The sequence below is a fragment of the Pipistrellus hanaki genome (assembly GCF_964339955.1).
Source record: "Pipistrellus hanaki genome assembly, chromosome: 3".
NCBI lineage: Eukaryota > Metazoa > Chordata > Mammalia > Chiroptera > Vespertilionidae > Pipistrellus > Pipistrellus hanaki.
This window is the reverse complement of record NC_140505.1, coordinates 100,213,602-100,240,557: the sequence shown is the minus strand read 5'-3', so window position 1 is coordinate 100,240,557 and position 26,956 is coordinate 100,213,602. Positions and strand designations below refer to the sequence as shown.

General features: G+C 40.9%; 1 protein-coding gene across 5 annotated transcripts in view; it reads left to right on the top strand.

Moving 5' to 3' along the window:
• The window catches only part of MTUS2 (microtubule associated scaffold protein 2), a 480,281-nt gene that overhangs the window by 140,545 nt on the left and 312,780 nt on the right, over positions 1-26,956 (top strand). For 3 of the 5 annotated variants that reach the window (XM_084878669.1, XM_084878666.1, XM_084878670.1), the window contains exon 3: positions 23,663-26,119. In XM_084878669.1, the coding sequence (XP_084734795.1) occupies positions 23,903-26,119 (2,217 nt within the window). In that variant the 5' untranslated portion in view covers positions 23,663-23,902. The remainder of the gene's footprint in view (positions 1-23,662; positions 26,120-26,956) is intronic. The other 2 variants (XM_084878667.1, XM_084878668.1) reach the window with 1 other exon arrangement.

Here is a 26,956-nt window from a genome sequence, read left to right as displayed (position 1 = left end):
TGGCTTTTTTGTTGTTTTGTTGATGGTTTATTTTGCTATGCAGAAGCTTTTCATTTTGATGTAGTCCCATTTGTTTATTTTCTCTTTAGTTTCTATTACCCTAGGAGCTATACCAGTGAAGATATTTCTACCACATATGTCTGATATTTGCTGCCTATTGATTCTTCTAAGATTTTAATTGTTTTCCATCTTATGTTTAAGTCCTTTATCCATTTTGAGTTTATTTTTATGTATGTTGTAAGTTGGTGATCTGGTTTCATTTTTTTGCATGCATCTGTCCAATTTTTCTAATACCATTTACTGTAGAGACTATCTTGTCTCAATGTTATGTTCTTGCAATATTAATTGAGCACAATGGCTTAGTTGATTTCTGGGTTTTCTATCCTGTTACATTGGTCTATATGTCTATTCTGCCAATACCAGGCATTTATGAGAACAGTGGCTTTGTAATATAGCTTGATATATGGTATTGTGATCCCTCCAACTTTGTTCTTCTTTCTTTTTTTTTTATTCTGGATGAATTTTTGGAGAGTTTGTTCTAGGTCTGTGAAATATTCCATTGGTATCTTCATGGGGATCACATAAAATTTATAGATTGCAATGGGTAGAATAGACATTTTAATGATGTTGATTCTACTAATCCATGAACACAGTATATTCTTCCATTTGTTTATGTCTTTTTCTATCTATTTTTTCAATATCATGTAGTTTTCTGATTATAGGTCTTTTACCTCTTAAGTTTATTCCTAAGTAGCTTAATTTTTTTCTGGTACAGTGCTAAATGGATTGTTTGTTTAGTTTCTCTTTCTGTGAGTTCATTGTCCTATATAATAAAATGGTAATATGCAAATTGACCCTAATGGCAGAACGATTGGGAATAACCAGTCACTATGACACATACTGACCACCAGGGGACACATGCTCAATGAAGGAGCTGCTTCCTGGTGGTCAGTGCACTTCCATAGGGAGAGCACCACTCAGCTAGAAGCGGGCTCCTGGCTGGCCAGTGCAGCAGTGGTAGCAGGAGCCTCTCCCACCTCCACGGCAGTGCTAAGATTGTCAGACTAAAGGCTTAAGCCTGCTCCCCACTGGGCTCCTAGTTGGTGTATGAAAAAACCATAGATTTATGGGTATTAATTTTTTATCCTGCTACATTGCTGAATTCATTTATTAAATCTAATAGTTTTTTATTTTTATATATTTTATTTGTATTTATTTTTTATTTTTATTTTTTTTTAAATATATTTTATTGATTTTGTACAGAGAGGAAGGGAGAGAGATAGTTAGAAACATCAATGAGAGAAAGTCATCAGTCAGCTGCCTCTTGCACACCCCCTACTGGGGATATGCCCGCAACCAAGGTACATGCCCTTGACCAAAATCGAACCCAGGACCTTTCAGTCCCTAAGCCGACTCTCTATCCATTGAGCCAAACCGGTTTCGGCTCTTTTTATATATTTTATTGATTTTTTACAGAGAGGAAGAGAGAGGGATAGAGCGTTAGAAACATCAATGAGAAAGAATCATCCATCAGCTGCCTCTTGCACACCCCCTACTGGGGATTTGCATCGAACCTGGGATTTTTCAGTCTCTAGGCCAGCGCTCTATCCACTGAGCCAAACTGGTTTTGGCTAAGTCTAGTAGTTTTTTTAAATGTAATCTTTGGGGTTTTCTATGTACAATATCATGTCCTCTGCAAATAATGACATTTTACTTCTTCTTTTTCAATTTGGATGCCTTTTATTTCTTCTTGTCTGATAGCTGTGGCTAGCACTTCCAGTACTATGAGAGTGGGCATCCCTGTCTTGTTCCTGTTTTTAGGGAAAATGGTTTTAGTTTTTGCCCATTGAGTATGATATTGGCTGTAGGTTTATCATATATGGCCTTTATCATGCTGAGATATGCTACCTCTATTCCAATTTTGCTGAGAGTTTTTATAAAAAATCAGTTTTGGATTTTCTTAAATGCTTTCTCTGCATCTATTGATAAGATCATGTGGTTTTTGTCTTTCAGTTTGTTTATGTGATGAATCATGTTTATTGATTTGTGAAAAATGTACCAGTCTTGCTTCCCTGGAATAAGTCTCATTTGATCATGGTGTATGATCTTTGTAATATATTGCTGGATGTGATTTGCTAGTATTTTGTTGACGATTTTAGGATCTATGTTCATCAGGGATATTGGCCTGTAATTCTCTTTCTTTGTAGTCTTTATCTGGTTTTGGTATTAGGATAATGCTGGCCTCATAAAAAGAGTTTGGAAGTGTTCCTTCCTCTTGGATTTTCTGAAATAATTTGAGGAGTATAGGTGTTAGTTCTTTGAAGTTTGGAAAAACTCTCCTATGAAGCCATCTGGGTCTGGGCTTTTGTTTAGTGGGAGGTTTTTATTTATTTTTTTATTACTGCTTCTGTTTTATCAGTTGATATTGGCCTATTCGGGTTTTTGTATTCATCCTGATTCAGTTTTTGGATATTGTATTTTTCTAGGAATTTGCCTATTGCATTCACATTGTCTAGCTTATTGGCATATACTCGTTCATAGTATTTTCTTACAATCCTTTGTATTTCTATGATGTCTGTCTTTACTTCTCTACTTTCATTTCTGATTTTATTTATTTGGGTCCTCTCTCTTTATTTCTTGATGAGTCTGGCTAATAGTTTATCAATTCTGTTTATCTGTTCAAAGAACCAGCTCTTGGTTTCATTGATTTTTTTTTGTATCTTTGTTATTTATTTCTGCTCTATTCTTTTTAAAAATATGTTTTATTAATTTTTTTTTACAGAGAGAAAGGGAGAGGGATAGAGAGTTAGGAACATCAATGAGAGAGGAACATCGAATAGCTGCCTCCTGCACACCTCCTACTGGGGATGTGCCTGCAACCAAGGTACATGCCCATGATTGGCATCAAACTTGAGACCTTTCAGTCTGCAGACTGATGCTCTATCCACTGAGCCACTCTGGTTAGGGCTCTGCTCTATTATTTATTATTTCCTTCCTTCTACTTATTCTGGGCTTTTCTTGTTGTTCTCTTTCTAGTTATTTAAGTTGTAGGATTAAATAGTTTATTACTGATTTTCTTGTTTATTAAGTATGCCTATAGGCTATGAACTTCTCTCTCAAGACTGCTTTTGCTGTGTCCCAGAGATTTTGGGTTGTTGTGTGTTCATTTTCATTTATTTCTAGGCAGTTTTTTTTCTCTTTCTTTCTTGATTATCATTGATAACTCATTCACTGTTTAATAACATGCTGTTTAGGCTCCATGTGTTTGAATGTTTTTACTGTAGATTTCTAATTTAATTATACTGTGATCTGAAGAGATGTTTAATATGATTTAAGCCTTCTTAAACTGGTGGAAACTTGTTTTGTGTTCTAACATGTGGTCTATCTTTGTGAATAACCCATGTGCTTTTGAGAAGAATGTATATTCTGTAGCTTTGGGGTGAAATGATCTATAAATGTTAATTAAATCTATCTGATCCAGTGTGTCCTTTAGAGTCTTTGTTTCCTTGTTAAGTTTTTGTCTGGTATAACTGTCCAGTGAAGTCAGAGGGGTGTTAAAGTCCCCTATTATGACTATATTGTTGTCAATCTCTCCGTTAAAGTTTTCTTGAAGTTTTTTATATATTTAGATGCACCTCCTAGTATGGTAGGTGCATATATATTTAACAGGGTTATATCTTTTGGTTGGATGGATCCCTTTAGTATTATATAGTGACCTTTGTTGTTTCTTGTGATAGTCTTCATTTTAAAGTCTATTTTGTCATATATGAGTATTGCTACTCCAGCTATTTTTTTTCTTTTCCATTTTCATGGGAAAAATTTTCCATCCCTTCACTTTCATCCTGTGTGTGTCTTTTGTTTTGAGGTGGGTCTCTTGTAGATAGTATATAGTTGGGTCATGTTTTTTAATCCATTCCTATGGATTTGATCCATTTACATTTAAGGTCATTATTGAGATGAACTTATTTATAGCTATTTTAATTCTCTATGGCTAGGTTTCTCTCTCTGTTTCTTCTCATCAATCCCTTAGAGCAATCCCTTTAGCATTTCTTAAAATTATAGCGTAGTGATGAAAACTCCTTTAGATTTTATTTTATTTTTTGGTCTTAAATCTCTTTATTTGACCATCTATTTTAAATGATAGCTTTGCTGCATATAGTAATTTTGGTTTCAGATCCTTGCTTTCCATTATCTTGAGTACTTTATGCCAATACCTTCTGGCCTGTAGAGTTTCTGATGAGAAATCAGGTGTCAGCCTTATGGGAATTCCTTTGAAGGTAACAGTTTTCTTTTCTCTTGCTGCCTTTAATATTCTTTCTTTGTCTTTAATCTTTGGCATTTTAATTATGATGTGTCTGGGCATGTTTATGTTTGGGTTCTTCTTATTCAGGGTTCTCGGTGCCTCCTGAACTTGTGTAACTTTTTCCTTTACTTGGTTAGGGAATTTTTCTATTATTATTTCTTCAAATACCTTCTCTATTCCTTTCTGCCTCTTCTGGAACACCTGCTATTCTAATATTGTTATGTTTCACATCCCATAGCTCCCTTAAGCTGTCCTCCTGTTTTTTTAGTTGTTTTTTTCTTTTTGGTTCTCTGATTGAGTGATATTTTCAATTCTGTCTTATAATTAATTGGTTCAATCCTCAGCTTCCCTTAATCTGCTGTTTATTTCTTCCTATGTGTTCTTTATTTGTGTTATGTCATTCTTTATCCCAGACTGTTATTTTTTAATAGTTATTGTATCTTTTTTTATACTGTTGAGCATTTTTACCATTATTACTCCGAACATCTGTTTCAGATAAATTTCTTATCACTGCTTCATTTATCTCTTCTTCTGGAGAATTCCCTAGTTCTTTCATCTGATGGTTGTTTCTCTGTCTCCTCATTTTGGTTGTCTGTTTGGGTTTGTGGCTATGTTTTAGGTAGAGTTTCTACACCTCTCAATTTCTAGTGCAGGACAGTGTTAAAGGCAGTTTCTGACTAATTGGATCAGGCAAAGACTTAAAGCCTCCAGATACTGCCTCTGTCTATAGACTAATAGGATTCTAAGTTGAATAGCAGGCAATTGAACTCAGGTGTAGGGAGGAGAGGTTGTTTTGTTTTGTTTTGTTTTGTTTTGTTTTGTTTTTCAAAAGTGTGGGGCAGTTGCTTCTGCCTGCAAGCTAATTGTTACTTTTAATATCTCCAATGGCCTCAGGGCAAGGTGTTTTTTAATAGGATGTGTAGACTGTCTTCCCCCCAGGCAAGGCAAATGTGTATGTGGGAAAGATGTCCTCTACTGCATGAGGGAATGACTCAGCCCGGGAAACTTAGGGTGTCTGTCTTCTGAGTTCTATCCCCCGAGACCTCAATTTTGAGTTCTGCTTTTACAGCTCCATTCCATTTCACTCTCCCTCTGCCAGAGTACCGGGTAGGTGGCTCTACAGGAAAGTTTTGTGCATTGGCCCTTCATGATGGTGTCTGAACTTTCAGCTGACACTCCCTGGCAGACAGAACTCCACTGCTTTTCACTAGATGTTATTTGGATACCTTCCTCAGATTTGGTGTTCTCTTCTGGGAAGCCCAGCTTGGGGATTAGATTCTAGAGTTCTCTATGGCACCAGACCCTTCTCACCCCTCACCCCCCCGAGCTGAGATATCTCTCCAAGACTTCAGTTCCTGTCTGTGGGAGCCCAGCCAACCTTTTTGTGCTATCATCACTTCTACCAGTTTCTATTTAGTTTCCACCTTTGGTCTTTGGGTATCAGGATTCGCTCCCTTGATTTTTCCATTTATTATTCAGGAAGCCTTTCCATATTTCAGTTATAATTCCAGCTTGTTCATGGGCACATGTCTATGCAGCATTCTCCTACTCTGCCACCATTTTTAATCCCCTCAATCCTGTCCTTTAAATGCATGTTTGCAAAGGAGCTCCTTGGAGAATGGCACTTACTATCTTGGCAACAAGTAGACAAAAGAAAAAAAGAAGAAAAAAACATGAAACTGTTGTGTAATGCAAACCAACTCCACCCCCTGGAGCATTGTCCAGGATACCAAAGTAGGGCAGGTTTGATTCCAGATCATGGTTGTGGGTTTGATCCCTGATCAGGGTGAGTACAGAAGGCAACCAATCAATGTTCTCTCACACATAAATTTTTCTCTCTCCATCTCTAAAATCAATAAACATATCCTTGGGTAAGAATTAAAAAAAAAAAAACAAAGAGAAAAAAAAAGTTGTAATTTTCAAACTCAATACATAATTTTAACACCAGAAAATACCTAATAGTTCATTGTGTTTGCTTATATAGCTTTCCAGAGAAATTTAAGTCAATGATAGTTACTAGAAAGTGACAGGGTCTTGACTTTTGGTGCCTTTTAAATAGGCTTCTTTCTTTCAGCAGCAATGAACTGAGAAGCTGCCCCAGGTGTTAGGAAGGTTACACAGGTGAGCTGGACAGGGACCCTGGTCTCAAGGAGATGAAAATTTAGTAGATAAAAAGAGATAGGAGATAAAAAAAATAGTTGAAAACAGGTACCAGTGGACAAAGATCATGCACAGACTTCAGAGACTATGGTCAGTGGCCACTTCCTGATGAGCAGGTAGGGAACTTGACTTCGATAGGAATGAATGGGGCATACCATGGTCTATGTGTTATAGGTCTCTAGTAATGATACCAGTGTCTTGTAACCCTGCTTCTTCCTATCCAGAACTCATTTAGTACTGTTAGCTTAATACCTAGTATACATCAAAGTACTTCTGTGTGCTGTTGAGACTCTATGAAGGCCAGAATCTGTTCTCTAGGAATAATCACCATGGAAATAATGCTATAATGCTGAAAAGAAATAGTATTATGTCATGAATGCTTTCTTAAAGAGCAATGTGTTGACATGTATTTGAATAACCTCCAACCTTTAACCCCAGAGTGGAAAATTGGCTTGCTAGCATTTCATCCTAAATACCAAAGCACACAACTTCTGTAAGCAATAAGAATCAACTGTCCTAAGAAAGCACAGACCTGGATACGTACGAATTCTAATTAGCATGTTTTAAGTATTTAAAATCACAGTTTAGAAATTCACTGTGAATAACATGAGATACTAAAACATCCATTATAATCAAAGACTCAAAGAAATGTCATCTCATGCTTCTTAAATGTTTAATACAACCGTCAAAAAGCTAGTTAGTGGATTTTGTTTAGTGATTCACAATCACACCCTCTTATATGTATGGGTATGTATATTTTAGGCATGGAGACTGGAGTAATGATGCAAATTTGCCCTTCCTAACATCTGACCCCAGGACCCTGGAGACTGCTCCTCTGAGGAGGGCAGCTGCCCACGTCTGCAGCCCATACTGTCCTCCATCTGATTTCTGGAACCAGCATGTTTACACACTGACTACCCTCCTCCAATGAGAGAAATCTGTTCCAAGTTTACCGTAAGGGGTTCTTTTTAACTAAAGTGTGAGAACAGCTCTGAGTGGGGGAGCAAACAAGGAATTCTGGTGACACAGCTTTGTGGGAGCACTCTCTGGTGTCAACAGGAGTAAATCAGAGGATATCCTCTCCCCAGCAGTGGGTAGAACTTCCCCACCAGGCACTCATACTGGGTGCAGGGCCCTGAGAGTGGTGGCCTGAAGAGACACAAATCCCGCAGCCTGAGAACCTGTCAGCCAAGAAAACAAGAGTGCTCAGGCCCGGAGATGAACCATCTGACTGGGGCAGAGGGACAGAAGGCAGTGGGAGGCAGACCCAGTGAGAAAATGTAGCTGATGACCTGCTGTGTTGGAGATCTGTTCAGTGAGTGTGCCTAGAGGCTGTTCTGTCCACATTTGTCTAAGAACAAAGAACCCTTCCCCCAAAGCAACCTTTGCAGAGCAGGGGAGCAGGGCCCTGGTGACTGGCTTCACATAATCAGGAGTTACCAGTCAAGTGGCAGAAGGGTGAACATCAGAACAAAACTGGCAATACCCCATGTGATAATCATTGACTTAGGGGTAAAACTGAAAAGAAAAGAAAAAGTTGCATTTGAAAAGAAAATGAATCACCACAGTCCACTATGAGATCATTAGTAAATTATAGGCAATTAAATGATGTAACTAGTCACTGCTGATTATCCATATTTTGGGCAACTGAGAAAGGGAACCGTGGGAGTACACAGTGAGGGAAGTGAACTGCCCACTACTGTGTGAGGTCCTAAAAGAAGCAGGAGCAGTGCAGGTTGTTAGAATGGGGCAGCTGGACAACTGGAGGAACTGAAAAATGATCTGAAATCTGCAGCCTCTGAGGAGCAGGATCTGGGGTGAGAACAGGCCAGGGACGGTCTGGTCATACAGAGCCTTTAATCACTACAGTTAAAGTGAACCCTTTCAAACCACCATTTCCTTCTGGGATGTTTAAAGGAAGATGAAGCAAGGTGTGAAGATTTAGATCATTTTAACAAAAATCCAAAGTATACTCAATAAAAGATCTACAGAGTGACTTCTCAGTTTAAATTTCTATTAAAATTTAAGAGCTCTGAGGTGATCATGGGATTGATTGGGTGTCTGGTTGTTCTCACTGAAATGACTGGGCGTCAGAGACTGCATCAGTGGGGAAACATTAGTGTTTCTAGTTCCTTCAGAGAAGAGCAGACACCAGATTCATCGGTGGCCTGAACAGGTCACTGGAGAGGACACTCCTGTCCCTCAGCTCAAGAGGAGGAGGATTTTGAAGGAATGCTGAGCTTGTTTAATGAAAATGAAGTCAAAATTTCAGGAGGGTATCATCAACTTTGATAGCATATGAAGCAAATTTTAAGATTTCCCAATTGCTGGTGATATTTCTGAATTGTCCAGCTGGCTCTGTCAGAAACATGCTATCTGGAAGACCCAGTCCCATGTCCCTGACTGGAGAGTCTGAGTTTCTGCCTTTGGTGAGATCCCTCAGAATGTCAGGTGACCACCATAAACAGAGCAGGTCCTCTGGAATAAGCGAAGGGAGTGTGGCTTCCTCTGCTCTGAAGCCGGGTTCTGTCAGCCCCTGTCTACGTGGTCACTCCCTGATCACATCCAGTTTCCTCTCTGCATTTTAATACAACTGAGAGCAGTAACTTGTATGGTGGTTGTGGGGGCCAAGAGTATGTAATACACTATCACGGGTGGGTGTTAAGTAAATTGTAATATAATTGCACTGCATTAAAAAGAAATAGGCACAGACTCATTGCCACATGGTTGATTGGCCACAGCAGGGTTAATACCCACAGATATAAGAGTGAATTGCTGTTGGTTGTTGCTTGTTCCTATTAGTACCCAAGACAGAGTGTCCGAGTCAATCTTCTGCCTTGCAGAAGCCTTGGGCATCCTCCACTTTCACCTTGCTCTTCACTCTGCTACTGCCGACCTTAGCTCTGCAGCTCCCAGTCCAACCTCCCTGTCAGCTATGTTGTCTTGTCACCTTCTCTCCATTCTAGAATTTGCACAGCCCACCAACACAGAATAAATATAAATCTTTCTTCCAGACACTGACTCCCTTATAGTAAGAGACAGGCAGGATTGCATTTTTAAAACAGATTAGAAGAGTTACTATGGACCATCTGCCAGGACACAAAAATAGTTTCATTTTGAAAGGACAGATGACATAATGCTATTCCTTTTCAGCATAATTTCCATGGTGATTATTCCTAGAGAGCAGATTCTGGCCTTTGCAATCTTGAATTTTTTGAGAATATATATGTAATAGATGTTTTTTTCCCTTCAATTTTGGTGAAATGTTGAATGATTCCTACAAGTTAGCTGAAGCAATATTACTCTTTTACCTCAGGTGTATTAAAAAAACAATAATTCTTCCTAGCATATATGTTATTTTTATTGCATGTTTTTAGGCCAGGCAGGTTCCTAAGTAATATATTTTTTCTTTTTCTATTTATCTTTATTTCAAGCATGGTGATCCAAAATGCCTTCATTACATGGGATTACAACCAATGAAAATACAGAGAGTCTTAACCAAAGGGTTTGAGCTATGAAAATATATACCTTTCCATTGAGTTGGAGATATCTGGTACTTTATGACCATACTTTCTGGTCGTTACAGATTCTTTTGATTGGACTGCAGGATGGTGTTAAATATTTAGTTTTATCCTTCTAGGTATTTAGTTCTTTGACAGAAGAAAGGTTTTGTGCTTCTGATGGAAGATAAAATAAAATAAAAATAAAAAAGATTTGAAAGAGTCCATTTATAGTGACCTGTGAAGGCTTTTGAGCTGGAGGTGCTTCTGACTTTATCCCTGATGATTTCTTTCTTCCTTTCAGATAGCAGACATCCCTGAGATTACAGCCTGCCGTCCTACAGATGAATAGGGTCAGGTGCAACCTTCCTCTACTCCCAGGGTCTAACACAGAGGAAGGTCAGGGAGGTACAGCTCAAGTGTGCCTATTGCTGTGAAATTAACCCACTTGGAGAAGCTAAGATGAGCAGGGCCTACCCGAGGAGTTTGAGAATTTGTTCAAGCTGCACCTCAGTGTGCAGTATGCCATAATCACCTTCCCCAGGAATCAGCATCCCTCCCTACCTGTTCAGGTAGATTTATGGATTCTGCCATCCATACTACAGAAGCTGACTGGACCATAGGACTAGTGGTAGGAAAGACAGGAAGGAAAGACAGGGAGTAGTAGGAAAGACAGACTTACCCCTTTTTTTTTGTATAAGGAAGGCAATAAATTAGTGAAACATTGCATTATTATACTAAAACTAGAGGCCTGATGCACAAAATTCATGTATGGGCAGGGAAGGGGAAAGGGAGTCCCTCAGCCCGGTCTGCATCCTCTCCAATCTGGGACCCCTCAGGGGATGTTAAACTGCCTCTCCCAATCCAGGTCTGCTGGTTCCTAACCACTCATCTGCTTGCCTGCCTGATCACCCCTAACTGCTCCCCAGCTGACCTGATTTCCCCTAACCACCTCTTCCTCATCCCAAACCCAGGACCCAGGATTCCTTCCTTTGGCTGGTCAGAGGCACCTGGGATCTGGTCCAGCTTTGCCTAGGCTGTCTGCAGCTGTAGGGGACTGTAGATGGGTGACTTTGACCAGTCTGCAGCCACAGGCACCCGGGACCATGGGGAGGGTGGCTTGTCCCTCTCCTGGGCTATAGCCACAGGTGTAGCCATTGGTGCCTGGGACCATGGGGTGGGTGGCTTGTCCCTCTCTCAGGCCACAGGTGCAGACACAGCTGTTGGCGCCAAGGGACACAGGGCAGGCAGCTTGTCCTTCTCCTGGGCTGCAGGTGCAGCCCCAGCCACTGGTGCCTGGGACTGCGGTATGTGCGGCTTGTCCCTCTTTTGGGCCACAGGTGCAGGCACAGCTGCTAGCACCTGGGACTGGGGGACTGGCTGCTTGTCCCTCTCCCAGGCTGCACTGGCTGGTCCCCATTCCTCTCTTTTGAGCTCATTTGTGCCTGGCTGGTCCCCATTCCTCTCTCCCCAGTGTTGAGTGTCTGAGCTGTTATGGTCCATGATGGTGTTAGTGTGTGATGACCATTTGTAGGATTTGAATGAGTAAGAAGAGAGGCTCTAAATCTAAGAGTGGCTTTTTGATTGCCTTCAGGTGTCAGGCAGGTGGCAATGACTATGAAGCAGCCAGGCCTGAGTTAGGAAGCCAGATAGCTACCGGAGGAGAAAATGCATGCCTTGCAAACATGCACATGAATTCAGCTTTTAAAAAGTGCTGCCCTTTCTTCTAATAAGACTATCACAAAATCATGTCTGATGCAACCCTTGGGATGCCAATGGAAATGCTCATGTTTAAATGCATTTCCTTCCTGTACATCAAAAGCATTTGCTTTTATCTAGATTTGCAGTCCCTTTCTTTTTAGTCTCCCATTAATAAACACTGGCATATAATAATGTTATTGGAAGAGCACAGATCTTATCTGTGTTCTGCAGGTAGAATATTAATCATCAGCATATCAGCTTTTCCACCTGTCTTAGGAAGTAATGGCAGAGACTTTATTACCAACTCTAGAGGGTCAGAGCCAGTGTTCTTGCTGCCTTTTGAAATTGCTAATCTTTTCAACTATATGTCGACATTTTCTTTGTTGGCCAGAACAGATAACTCTCAGTTTTTCTGGTAAGTACATAAGGCTTGCAAAGATAAATGAAATCCATAGATAATTCCCATTCCTCATTTTTGCTATTATTTTGCTCTACTTCATCAGGAAATCTTTGAGAGCGAGCAATGCTTGACAGATTTGAATTTGATAGTGGTTTTTTTTCCTTAGCATTTCCAACTAAAGAGATTGTTAAGAAGTTGGTGGGGAAGCATTTATAGGTACAAATCCAATACTCTGGCCTGGGGCAGCCAGCTGGAGTTTATGGTAAACTACACACACACACACACACACACACACACACACACACACTGCCAGAAAGGGCAAAGATCTCATTTTCAAGGTCCCTTGGTTTAAATTTCTGTGCCTCCTTGTCATGTGGTGTTTCGTATTCTGTTTCACAGCATCCTAGCTAATAAAAGAGTAATATGCAAACTGACCATCACTCCAACACAAAAGATGGCCACCCCTATGTGGTCAAAGATGGCCGCACCCATGTGGGCACAAGATGGCTGTCTCAAGATGGCCATCAGGGGAGGACAGTTGAGGGGGACCCAGGCCCGAAGGGGAAGGCATTTTGGGGGGCAGGCCTGCAGGGGAGGGCAGTTGGGGGAGACCCAGGCCTGCAGTGGAGGGAGTTGGGGGGGGGGAGCCTGAAGGGAAGGGAAGTTGGGGGCAACAAGGCCTGCAAGGAAGGACAGTTAGGGGAAGGCAGTTCGGGGTGACCAGGCTAGCAGGGGAGGGCAATTAGGCTGACAGGGGAGTAGTTAGGCATCGATCAGTCAATCAGGCTGACAGAGGAGTGGTTAGGGGATGATCTCAGGCCTAAATGGGCAGTCAGATATCCCTTGAAGGGTCTCAGATTAGAGAGTGTGAGGCTGGGCCTCCCCTGGGCCTGACCTGTAACCTCCCTAGAGGTAAAGTAAAAACAAAATAAAATATTTTTTAAAAATCCTCACTTAAGGAGATGCTTTACAGAGAGTGAGAGAGAGGAGAGAGAGAGAGAGAGAGAGAGAGAGAGAGAGAGAGAGAGAGAGAGAGAGAGAGAGAGAGAAACCTTGAAGTGAGAGAGAAATATGGATTAGTTGTCTCCTGTACTCACCCCACCAGGGATCGAACCCACAACCCAGGTATGTGCCCTTACTGAGAACCAAACCAGCAACCTTCTGGTGCATAGAACAACCCTTCAACCAACTGAGCCTCATTAGCCAGGAATATATAAAATAAAAAATTTTAACCCATCAACTTTAAAAAAGGTTGATTTAGTGGAAGCTCACAGTGGTGGCTTCAGAGCATGGATTCATACCAGCTCTTCCAATTTGCAATCAGAAGTAATTGAACTTTTCTTCACCTTAGTTTCACATCTGTAAGATGTGACAGTAATAATATTCAGCCATCAAGTTGTTATATGGATTAAATGCAATAAAGCACTGGAAACAGAGTCCAATAATGGTGTTATTCAGGTGTTGATGAAAATAATTTCCCGGTGTCTACTGAACTTTGTTCAATTAAAAATGTTTTTGTTTCTCTTATATGCCAACTACTGTGTAGGCTTGAGAATAGAGTGGTGAGCTGAGGAAGAGGTGCCTGCTCTCCTGGAGCTTAGGTAGGATGAGAGGAGGAAGATAATAGATGGTCAATAAGCACAACCATCAGATAGCCCTGGGTAGTAAACAAGGTGACCATATGTCCAGTTGGCACCTGGTATCTGACAAGCTGTTAGGTTTTGCATCTTTGAACTCTCAAAAGTGTTCCAATTTTATATAATGATTGATACACAAGCATTTGTAATAGCTTTATTTATAATTGCCAAAACCTTCCAAGAACACAAACATCCTTCACCTGGGGACTATAAAGAAACTGTGGTATTTGGTTGCGGGCACATCCCCAGTAGGGGGTGTGCAAGAGGCAGCTGATCGATGATTCTCTCTCATCGATGTTTCTAACTATCTATCCCTCTCTCTTCCTCTCTGTAAAAAATCAATAAAATATATTTTTTTTAAAAAGAAAGAAACTGTGGTATGTAGCATGGAGTCCTATTTAGCTATAGGCAGGAACTGACTACTGATAGATGAATTTCATATGCACTGTGCTAGGACAATGATTTTCAACTTTTTTCATCTCATAGCGCACACAAACTAATTAATAAAATTCCATATATATATATATATATATATATATATATATATATATATATATATTTGCCAATCTGGAAAAAATAAGTACTTTTTATTTATTCATACTGGATGGCTATTGTTGTGTTGGCTATTAGCATTATTTTTTATTTGACAATCTGATGGAAAAGAGATTAGTGCTCCTGACTAAATAACTCAGGTATTGAATGGTTTAAAAATTCTTGGGGCACACCACTTGAAAATTGCTATGCTAGGGTAAAGAAGCTACACACTAAGGCTGCACAATGTACACTTATACTTACTAAATGACATTCTGGAAAAGGCAAAATTGTAGGCACAGAAATCAAATTATTAGTTGCCAGGGACTGGGGGTTGGGGGAAGGTTAGCCTCTGAAGGAATTTGGAAATCTCTGGAGATTATGGAACTGTTCTGTAGCTTGCTTGTGGTGGTAGTGGTCACAAGACTGTATACATTTGCCAAAAACTTGTAGAAATGTACAGCAAAAAGAGTGAATTTTACCATATGCAAATTATATTAATAGGTAATTGGAAACAATTCTCGTGCAAGAAAAAGGTGTCCCTATTTGAATGGTAAATGTACTGGTTATTTTAATTGGAAAGAGTTTTGAGAGGGAAGAGATGGAGCAGGAAATAGGGGGAAAGAAGGATAGAATGAAGAGTGACACTTTTTTCTTAAGGGCAGCACTTGTTTATTCACAGATGATTATGGGACATCCATTATGTGCCAGGCCCTTGCATATAGCCTAGGCACAGGAGATGCACCTGTAGACAAAACAAATACTGTACCCTCCCCCATCAGTCCTGAACAGGTAGCTCAGTTCGTTAGAGTGTTGTCTCAATACACCAAGGTTTTGGGTTCAATCCCCTATCAAGGCATATATATGAATCAACCAATGAATGAATGGATGGGTGAACAACAATTGATATTTCTCTCTCTCTTTCTCTCTCTCTTTCTCTTTCTCTTTCTCTTTCTCTTTCTCTTTCTCTTTCTCTTTCTCTCTCTCTTTCTCTCTCTCTTTCTCTCTCTCTTTCTCTCTCTCTTTCTCTTTCTCTTTCTCTTTCTCTTTCTCTTTCTCTTTCTCTTTCTCCTTCTCTTCCCTCTCTCTAAAGTCAATAAGTAAATTAAAAAAGAAAAAGATAAATATCCATCATAGAGCTTAGCATTCTGTGTAAAAATGCAAATGTGCATGCCTATTTCCACAGTGACTCTAGCTTTAGGAACCCATCTTACAGAAATATGGGGTACAATAAATATACGCAATTCTTTGACAATAATGGGACAGGCAGGTAAATTATGGTAAAAGTGATCATTAAATTTATTACATGTACTAGTATTTCTGTGGGAGGTATCTATGATATGCATATTAAAAAAGCGGTTATAGAAACCCATTCTCTGAGTATAAAAAAAAGGGATATTACACATCAACTCTATTTCTTGGGGTGGAAGTACGGGACATTGGTATTTTTATTTTTTTAAATACAATGAGGATTCATTTCTTTTATATTGGCAATTTTGAAAGAAAAATCACATTCAAGAAAGAAATAAAATAATAGGCAAGGAATTAATATCCTATATTTTTTGTGTTTGAAATTTCATGCTGGAAGGATTTGGGCTTTTAAAGGGGAAAGCAAATACTTTTTTGTTGGCAAAGGTGAATGAGGCTTTTTTTTTTTTTTGAGAAACATGCAATATTTTTTATTGGTGAGGCTTTACATATTAGTTAATATAATATTTTGCTTAAATGTCAGATTGGTCTATTCTATGAAAAGTCAAGTTACTTCTCTTGGCCCTCTATAAAGGGGAAATAGCAGCATTTCAGTTATGTCCATATGCTTCTCCACCTCCCCCCTTCCCCCCAAAGACATTCTTTCTGAACACAGTCCTGTTTATTATTAGAAAAAATGTGACATACTCATGTCTGGACCTGGATAAGGAGGGTAAAGTGAGACCCAGAGAGCTGTTATATTTCACAGGGTTTGGCACGCTGTCAGAGAATTCAGCACCACAGATAGCTACAGAGCCTGGAACAGGTATTTACTGTCCCCTAACTAGCAAGTCAATGTTTTAATCATATGGTGGTGAAGCTGAACTCATGAAGTTCATCAGTTTTAGATGCCCTGTAGCTACATCTGTTGAGAATAAACTTTCACAGCATTATGCAATAGGACCAATAACATGGATGTTCTAAAATGATTAAAAAGGCAGAAAACAGGAACAATTGCCATAAGACTTTATAAAGCTGGTGAATGCATTGACCTCTATGCAAATATTCTAAGTGACTTACTATAAAATCATCCTATTAAATGTGGTGTAAATTTATGGACCCTGAATATATGCTCAGTAAAAATGTCAACCAGAATTTGAAAGTTGGGATTTTAACTTTTTTTTATGTTGTTATACTTACTGTTAAATTTTGAGCTTATATCCTGTACATTTTTCTGTATCTAAAGTTCTTCTGAAGGATAATTTATTGCACGGTAGTAGCTACTGTTGGATGGAATTGCATTTACATTCAAGGGCACAGCGCTTGAATATTTATATGAAAACCCACAGCTGATAAAGCCTTACACAGCAGACCTGGCAGCAGAGGAAGGCTGTACAACAGTAATGTTCAGTTTTTAAAACCCATGCCTCCTTTTAATAATAGAAAAAATAGTTCAAGCTTCCTTTAGTTTGTTTATTTTCTAAAGAAATAAAATATCATGACAAATGTAAATCAAACAGTGATGGTCAGAAGGTATTTTTCCATATAATTTCCCTGGATATTCTGGGGCAGTCCTTCTGAGGTGAGGGGCAGAGGGTACCTCACCAGTTACCCAGTTGGAAAGGGTGGCTTAAAAATCTGCATCTTAGAACATTGAAACAATAGGGTTTGTGCTGTATTGAAAGTGGTGTCTACATTTGTCATTTTAACTCCAATTGGAGGAGATTGCTTCATCCTGAGTGCCTACTATGTGCAAACTACCGGGCAGTAGTTTACTATTCTATAGCCTAATGAGCTTACAGGTAGCTATAATTAGGGTGGTATATGGATCCATAATAAGGAGATGCTCTCTTAACTGTAGTAAAATAAGATGCACATTACTATAATTAAAAAACACAGTATGACAGTGCCAAAAGGAAATATTTGGGGATTCAGGATATGAAGAGACAATATCCAGATCCTTCTGCACCATTTTTGGCAGTGGGGCTGGAGGAGAAAATTTAGGAAAGTTTTTGAGCTCAGAAGGTGGAGCTCCCTATTGGATGGGGAGGACAACTTTATAGGGCAGGCTGTTTTAAGTAGAAGAGTAAAGGGGATGCAGTCTGGAAACATGTGGGTCATTATTCATCAGACTTTGAATGTCAAGCAGAGACACCTGTCCCTGAGCCAGGCTAAGCCATGGTCATGTTAGTAAAGGACACAAAGATGGTAGACCAGCTGAGTTCCTCTTTCTTTGAGAACACCTTTCACACTGACTGGACAGAACAAGCATGGCAATAGGAAATTGAAGCACAAGATGGATGAAGAGATTGTATCTGAGCATGTGGATGCTATCAGTCCACTTTATGATTCATAAATGTTTATGCATTTCACTAAAGAGATCTAGATGAAAAAGAAAAAACACTAAATAAACAAACTAAAAGAAGCTTGAATGATTTCCCTGTTAAACCATTCCCAGAGATTGGGAGCTGGGGAGAGCTAAAGACATGTGTGATTGTTAAAGGTGGTCAAAGGCAATTTTGATTGTTATAAGGAGAGAGTGCAGTGCTCAAACTGCATGCCAGTGAGCCCATATTGTATTTTAATTAGCATTTGTGATTGGTGAGTTATGAGTAATAACAAAATAAACAGAGATCCCTAGAATGGTGAGTAGTATATAGAACAAGTTATGGTAGATCAGACTTCTTTTTTGACTTTCATCTTCACTCTTTTTCTTTCGGTGAGAGGTGATATTATAATTATTATGGGAATATGTCTGACAAAGTAGTTACTTTTTGTTTCTCAATGTTCTCCTATTCCTCCACACCTGCCCCTTTGGCAACCATCAGCTTGTTTTCTATATGAAAGGGTCTGTTTCTGTTTTGCTTGTTTATTATTTATTTATTTATTTATTTATTTATTTATTTTTAGAGATAAATTTTGACAAGATCATATGGTATTTGTCTTTCTCTGTCTAACTTAATTCACTTGGCATAATACCCTCTAGGTTCATCATGTTGTTGCAAATGGCAAGATTTCATTCATTTTTATTGTTGAATAATATTTCATTGTTATCTATCTATCTATCTATCTAATAAAAATTAATAGAAGATGTGGAATGTTATATAAAATATATGTATCATCCATTCATCTATTGATAGATATATAGGTTGCTTCCATATCTTGGCTATTACTCAAAGTTTCTTATGATGTTCTTATGGACAAGATGTGCAGTGGCTGCAGGGCCTGGTGAAAGGAGGCATGCCTGTGTGAACTTGCCCAAAGAATGCTGATAAGCAGATGAGGAGCGTCATGGAGTTACTTGTCCCTGCCACCAGATGCTGCCACTTTATCCTCCACCCTTTCTACTGACATTGGTACTATAAAATGGATGATAATATGAAGGTGCACTTACCTCTTTGAAGATGGTTTGAAAACAGAATGCACTGCATATATTTTGGATGAAAAATTAAGGGTTGACCCAACTATTTTTGAATAGGATAGAACAATGGCCTAGACCAGCAATCTGACATTCCAGGGATATATTTTTATGATCCTATCTATAGGTGCTGAAAGCCAATTATGAATTTTTAGGATTGAATCAGTGTAGTTTAGGAGTAACTCATATAGTACTTGGTATTTTATTGGATAACTTTATAGGCCCAGTGCATGAAATTGTGCACAGGGGGTGTGTCCCTCAGTTCAGCCTGCACCTTTTTCAATCTGAGACTTCCCTCTCACAAGCCAGGACTGCTGGCTCCCAACTGCCTGCCTTCCTGATTGCCCCTAACTGCCTCTGCCTGCCATCCTGATCACTCCCTAACCACTTCCCCGACAGCCTGATTTATGCCTAACTGCTCCTCTGCCAACCTGTTTGCCCCTAACTGCCCTCCTCTGCAGGCCTGGTCACCCCTAACTGCCCTTCCCTGTAGGCCCAGTCGCCCCCAACTTCCCTCCTCTGCCAGCCTGGTCACCCCTAACTGTCCTCCCCTGCAGGCTTGATTACCTCCAACTTCCCTCCCTTGCAGGCCTGGTTCCTCCCAACTGCCCTCTCCTGCTTGCCATCTTGTGCCAGCCAATTTGTGTCCACATGGGGACAGCTATCTTTGACCACATGGGGGCATCCATCTTATGTGTTGGAGTGATGGTCAATTTGCATATTACTCTTTCATTAGATGGGATAGAGGCCTGGTGCACAAGTGGGGCCAGCTGGTTTGCCCTGAAGGGTGTCCCAGATCATGGTAGAGGTTCCCTTGGGGAATGGGGCAGCCTGGGCGAGGGGCCTTTGGTGGTTTTCAGGCTGGCCATGCCCCCTGGTGATCCAAGTGGAGGCTCTGGTATCTGGTATCTTCTATAATTGAAACTTTGTACCCTTGATTAGAGCCCTAGGCCCTCCAGGGTGGGAGGAAAACTTGGCTTCCTCCATTGCCAAGGAAACCCACACTTCCTGCTCTCTCTATGGCTTCAGCCATCTTGATTGGGTTACTTTGCATACTTGCTACTCATTGGCTCGTGGGTGTGACTTGTGGTTGTAGTGGAGGTACGGTCAATTTGTATGTTACTCTTTTATTAGATGGGATATAGAATTAACAGGGCAATTTATATGCCCATGAAGAGGTCACTCTCTTAGGTTGTGTGCAGGTATATAACTAAGAGAATGGAAATCTTGTTTCCACATAACCTTGGATGATGCACCCTGGACTGGAGCACCGTGTGCAGCTCTGAGCACCATACTTAAAAGAAATCAGGCACCTGGTGTGGATGCTTAGTTGGGAGAATCTGAATTCTTTAATAAGATTTTGGGGAGGAAGGAAGCATAACAGCTTTTGATGAAAGATTGCATTGTTCTGTTCTAGGGAGGCAATACCAGCTGCTGGCTGGTTTGATGGTGGCCCTGTCCTGAGGTGGGGGGAGGAGGCTGCCTAGAAGCTGGTGGATTTCCTGACTCTGGGGCTTTCACCCTACCAGTAGGGGGAACTCCTTGGAAAACTATTAAGCATCAGATAGTCCATGAGCCTAGAAAGTCTTTAAATTTCTTTTGATTTAAGATTTAAAGAATAGATTTTTTTTCAAGGTTAATTACCATTTACCTCTAAGGCCATTGTTCATAACTTTCTATAGTCATAGATGTGAGGCACATAAAAGTTACTCTCCTCACCCTAGGAAAATGTACCTCAGTTGGGAGTGAGCACAGTTGGTTGACATATTTGCATTTTTTGTTTACTCACATACTCCTGTTTTATGAGTGTGAATTTTTATGATCATGATTAATTTGGGGAAACTTTTTATCTAGTTGAGTAACTGGGATTTAAATCTAGGTCCAGAAAAACACTGCTGTTCATGTTGACTCTGACTGTATTCTGGTGGAACCATGGAGCTCAGGGGTGCCCAGGCAAGGGAAAGATATCAGGGAACACACCTCTGTATGTGATTTTGCCTCTGTCATTGGAGAAGGTTTGGAATTTGATTGTCCTGCTTCCTGTGAGCTTTCTCTCCGTCTTTGGGTTCTGGTTTTGCTTTTCTGTTTTTATTCTTATGATTCTTATGATGGTTACTTTTCCTTTTATTCTTTCTTTTTGCTCTGTACAATTTCACCAACAGGCAGCTTTTCTTTTTGTAGCTTTCCCTTTTTGCATGGATTTTACTTTCCTGTCTCTGTCTTACTCTTAGCTGTGTGATCTTAGGAATATAACCCTCTCTCTGCTTTCATTTCTTTACCAGGAGGGAACAAAAAGTTCAAGGATATGTTAAGACCTATGTACGGAGGTCATTACAAACATTATTTGCTTAAATTAAAATGAAAGTTTAGGGAAATATGATTTAAAAATTAAGCTGTACAAATATGTATTAGTGCTGAGAATGGTTCTTGGCTCTAGAAGATTACAGCTTTTCATGCCCTCAGCGATGAGCATCATTTATGATTTACTGACAACTCTTTCTAGCAAGACCCTGATCTTATACCTATTTGTCATAATCTACCATCTTGTTGTGGATTGTGATGTATGTGGTTTTGCTCATCAAAGTTCTTTTTTTTTAATATATTTTATTGATTTTTTTTTACAGAGAGGAAGGGAGAGAGATAGAGAGCTAGAAACGTCGATGAGAGAGAAACATCCACCAACTGCCTCTTGCACACCCCCTACCGGGGATGTTCCCGCAACCAATGTACATGCCCTTGACTGGAATCGAACCTGGGACCTTTCAATCCGCAGACCGACGCTCTACCACTGAGCCAAACCGGTTTCGGCTCATCAAAGTTCTTTTATTTGTTTCTCCCAGCCTTGACAATTCAAACCAAACAGTGCTCTTAGCTTCATGCTTCTGATTCTAACCCCAGAGAGTTAGAGATGCCATTTTTCTGTGGATGGCCCATATCTATGACGTTACTTGCTCTCCCTATCTTTCTGGGACACCTGTTTTCCGACCCAGGGAACATAGTACTGTATTCTTTTAAGCTGCTGTCTTATTGATTTGCTTTTTGTATTTATGCCTGAGGGACACATGTAGCTTCAAGAAGAACAGTTTTAAAATTGAATAAGGGAAGTATCTGAATACAGGAAGGGGATTCCTTGAGAATCTCCTGTGTGAAGGAACCAAGGCTGAAATGAAGGGAGCAGGGAAGATGAGCGCCATGAGTGCACATGGGGAGAGCAGAAGAGTAGATGGCAGGAAAACAAAAGAGCACACGCGTGCAGGTGTTTATATGTAAACATGGGAATGGCCTAGATCAGTATGTTAATGTGTCCTGGGGAGAGGGGAAGAAGGGTCAAACAAAAAGAAATTGAATTTCAATTTACTTTTCTCATTTTGTGTGAGTTTTCTCTCCTTTTTTGATTTCTGACAAGAAACTTATGTGGAAAGTAGATGCTTATGTATAGATACAAAAGAAATGAAAAGAAAAGAGAGCTTCATCAGCTGAGCACTTAGGGAAGCTCATGGTAGGTTTTCAAGTGAAAAATTAAATAGGGAGGTAGTTGCAAATTATTGGTGATTTTTCCATCCTTCATGTTTCTTGTTCATTATATATTTTTTGTTCTATAACATATACTAGAGACCCAGTGCACAAAATTTGTGCATGGAAGGGGGTTGTCCCTCAGCGAGGCCTGCACCGTCTCCATTTTGGGATCCCTTGGGGGATGTCCAACTGCTGGCCTGGTCACCCTCTAACTGCCCTTCTGCTGGCCTGGTCACCTCCTAACTATCCCCCACCACCACCAGCCTGATTGCCCTAATCACCTCTGCCTTGCCTCCCTCCACAATTTGAGAGTAAGTTACAGACAGCATGTCATGTTAAGAAGTATTTTGTGTTTAAAAATATTCCAAAACCAAATATTATCTCTGATATGATCATAATACTGTTATACAACCAAGAAAGCTAATACTGATCAAACACCTTTACCTAATATGCAATCCATGTTTAAATTTCTAATTGTCCCAATACTTTGCTAACTTAAAAAACAAACCAACAAACAAACAAACAAACAAACAAAAAGTTCTAGTAAAGGATCATTCACTGTGTTTAGATATCTATTGGCATTTTGGGCCAAGTTATTTTGTAAAATGTCCATCAATTTAAATTTGATTGTTTCCTCTTAATGACATTCAGGTTGAACATTTATAGCAAGAATACTACTGGGTGATATGAAGCACTGAGAACTACCTAAACTCAGGAACACTGATAGTTTCCATTATTGATGATGATAAATTTGATCATTTAATTAGGGAGGTGTCCACAATTTGTCACAATTGTAAATATAAATTGTTTCTTTTGTAAGAAATAAAGAAATCTGGAGGATGATACCTTGAGATTCTGTAAATATTCTGTTCCCCAACAATCTGTCACCCAGGAGCACTGTTGTGTCCCTCACCCAAGGTAATGATGACTCTGGTGATTGAAAAATTATGATTTCCTAACTGCATAGTTTCCCTATAATAGTTTGTAGTCTTCTGTGAAGAAGAGCCTTCTTATCTCCTCCACCCTCTTAATTCACTATCAGTATGGATTTGTGGATTTTTAAAACCTGAATTTAAGATTTAATAGGTGTTTACCATCCATTTCTAACATTAATTATTCTGAAGTTTCAATTTCTCCCTACTTGGCCAGCAGTAGTAGCCCTTCTCTGAAAGGTTTTGTTAGAAATCTATGGGTTGAATGAATGAAATAATACTATGAAAGTGATGAATAAATCTGTGCTTACCATGCCTTTTTCTCTTGAGAATCTCTGTGTCAATTTAACATAGCTTTATTTTTATTTCTCTCTAGGTCACATGGATTAATCAGCTCTTGTTCAGCAGGCCCCTAAGAAATAAGTCACCCAGCCACATATCAAGACAAGGTTCGGTTTTAAAATTGCTCCGAAAATGATTAAAAGCAGTGTTTCAACATAACATTGTTAGGGGTGATGAGCAGCTTCAGAATTTCCTTTTAATCCCAGCAGCTTGGAGGAAGCCCCTCTCCATCCAGGAGGGCTGCATGGCGAGCAGCCCCCACTGAAGGTAGAAGATGAGTGTCCCACTGGCTCCCAAGAAATCATATTACACTCAATTGCAGGACAACAGACAGGGGATGAAAAATAATAATGAGAGTCTCCTAAATTCGGGTGATACAAATGCCAATCAGATCATGGTGGAGGGTGGTCTTTCTCATGATGAGTCTCAGACACTTGACCTGACAGATGAAACTGGAAATGCAAATTCACATGAGCCAGAAAACAGAACCTATTTCCATAATGAATTTCACTCACTTCAGGCCTTTGGGAAGGGATTGCAGGCTGGCCCCAGCAGCTTGAAGGATTTAAAATTGTCTTCAAAAGTTTGTAGCGCAATAAACGAAGAGCACACAATGCAGAGAGGCACAACTCTCCTGCAGACTCCGTGGAGTGGACAGGAACAAAGTCTGGCAGGTTGGAGGTCTGTTACGGGTGAGGCCAGTCCAGATGTTTTGACTCCAAGGGGCACTGAAATTCCTCGGCATGTTCCTAAGGATAAATTGGCAAAGACACTGGACAACGAAGAACTGAGACGGCATGCTTTGGATAGGGCGAGCAGCTCTGCTGTTGCAGGGGACCAGTTCACAAAGGAGTGTGCTGGGAGCCTGTCTCAGCCACCTCCACAGCCTGCCCCACTGGAACCCCCAGAAACCCTGGGTTGCATGCCCAAGGGAGGTGAAGGGCAACAGAAGATAGTGACATCCCACTCCCCAGGGACAGCTTGTCCTCCAGCTTATATCACCTCAGAGGGAAAGGGTATGTGTCTTCCTAAACCATCTACCTCAGAAACCAAGGAGACCACCTGCTTAGAGACCCAGATGGAAGGAGCACATGTACCAGAAGTTAGCAATGAGAGCACACTACGTTCTGCCCATTCAGGGTGTGCTCTGACTTCAGCATCCAAGGAAGTCCTGAGTAAGCCAGAAGCACAATTAGATCAGGAAAAGGGAGAGCCCAAGCCAGAGCTGAAATTCGTCCAACCCTGGGCCCTGCAGGAATTCATGTCAGCCCAGGCCGAATGTCTGGGATGTCCCAATGAAGACAGCACGTTACTCCAAGAGAGAAAGTTGCCTGGTGGGGAAGCACTGCAAGAAGCCCCCACCAGGGTGGTCAGCAGCCTGCCCCAGAGCAGTCTCTACCCGCTTGGAGGGCCAAGAGGCAGGAGTGTGCAGGACCAGAGCACCGTCCACCTGGGTGATCAAGGTTCTCTTCAGATCTTCCCCAAACCTGGCCCGGCTTCCTTGCGAGCTGCTGATAATCAGCTACCTGGAAGAATTTCATCAATTGCAGCTGGGAAGCTGCATGAAGGTTCATCCAGCCACTTGTCACCAGGTGATGGTCATGTAGCTTTTATTCCTCATGCCCCAGCTGACAGCAGACCCCCAGCTGCCAGTGAGGAGAAAAGGGTGCTGAGCAGTGGGAGCAGGGCCATTGCTATGGATTTTACTTCAGATCCTTCTGTTGGAGAGAGCAAAACTGGGGTCCCTGAGCCTCTTGACCCTCAGAGCAGCAGCCCAGAAGCCAGGGAAAGCAAAGAGGTCACTACATCTGTTGCTGAAAATAGGAACCTTTTAGAAAATGCAGTTAAAACCGAAAGTTCCACAGCAAGAACTGATTCTCCTCTCAGTATCCCAACCCCTCTCCACCCAGAGACAACTGTCAGTGTGACCCACCAGCCAGCACTGCCCAGTACCAGTCTTCAGGACTTGAGTATGTTGAGTGTGGACGCAGGGTCACCCTCGGCTGCCCCACCTCCTACTGACTGCTTGCAGTTGTTGGACACCTCCCCCAAAGTGCCTGACAAGAACAGCTGCCCCAGTGGGATCCCCAAGCCTTTCCCCACACATTCTGAGGGTACGCCTTCCTCACAGGAGAGCCACCAGGCTGAAAGAACAGAAGAAAAGACAGAACCCAAGCCCATCATTTTGCCCAAGCCTAAGCACGTGAGGCCCAAGATCATCACCTACATCAGGAGGAGTCCGCAGGCCCTCGGCCAGGTGGACACTTCGCTGGTCCCAGTGGGCCTTCCTTATGCCCCGCCCACACGTAACACACCTCTTCCCAAAGAGGAGAAGGTGGCAGGCAGAGACCTGAAGCCGGCTGCCAGCCTCTGTGATAAATTCAAGCCAGACTTGCAGAAGCCAAGGATCTTCAGTCCTGGGTTGATGGTATCTGGGATCAAACCCCCAGGACACCATTTCAGTCAGATTAGTGAAAAGATTTTGCAGGAGGTAAGAGAATATCATTGTGATATGATTTATAAGTTGAACACCTAAAGTTTGTCACATATTTTCAATTGTGAAAACAGAATATTCTCCCTTTGGAAATTCTCCCTTAAATACACCTGTACGGAAAGAATGCTTTTAATACAGACTGTATTGATCATAGCAAGTGTCATCTCTGGCACAAAGCAAGTGGTCAACCCGTTCTTGGTTGCAGATCTCCACCAAGGCTAGCACTGACCAGGTGCCCCAGCAAACTGGCTATCTGCCTGCCATGTGCCAGCTGTCAGCACCAAATCATGCTGCTGGCTTTCCATTTTCTGACTCTGTGCCTAGAGAGGCTTCCCCCTCACACATCTAGAGAGGGAATGCTGACCAGAGAGTTTAGGGGGGTCTAGTCTCTGTGGTAGGGACTGTATGGCATCCAGTGCTAAGTGCAGTGAAAGCATGCCCTGGCTAGAGGAACTTAGAGTCTGACCTAGGCAGTGGCATCTCACTAACAATGAACAATTTGCCACTCTGGTTTATAGGTCAGGCTCTTAAATTGGTGAATGTGAGCCTTTCTTAAATTTCCAAAAATGTATCCCCCTTGCCCTTGGCCTTTGTTCCTATCTCTGTGAAGCTCAGCAAGTTTTAGTCCTCTGGTCAGGTTTGGCGCAGGGAGATCCGAGGGCTTTCTCCTACCACTGTGCCCCCAGCTCACCACAGAATATGTTTTTGACATGTTGCCACAGAAATATTTATTTTTATTTATTTTAATTAAATTTATTGTGTGGCATTGGTCAACATGATAATACAGGTTTCAAGTGTGTGTTTCTATGTTACAAGATCTGTATATTACACTGT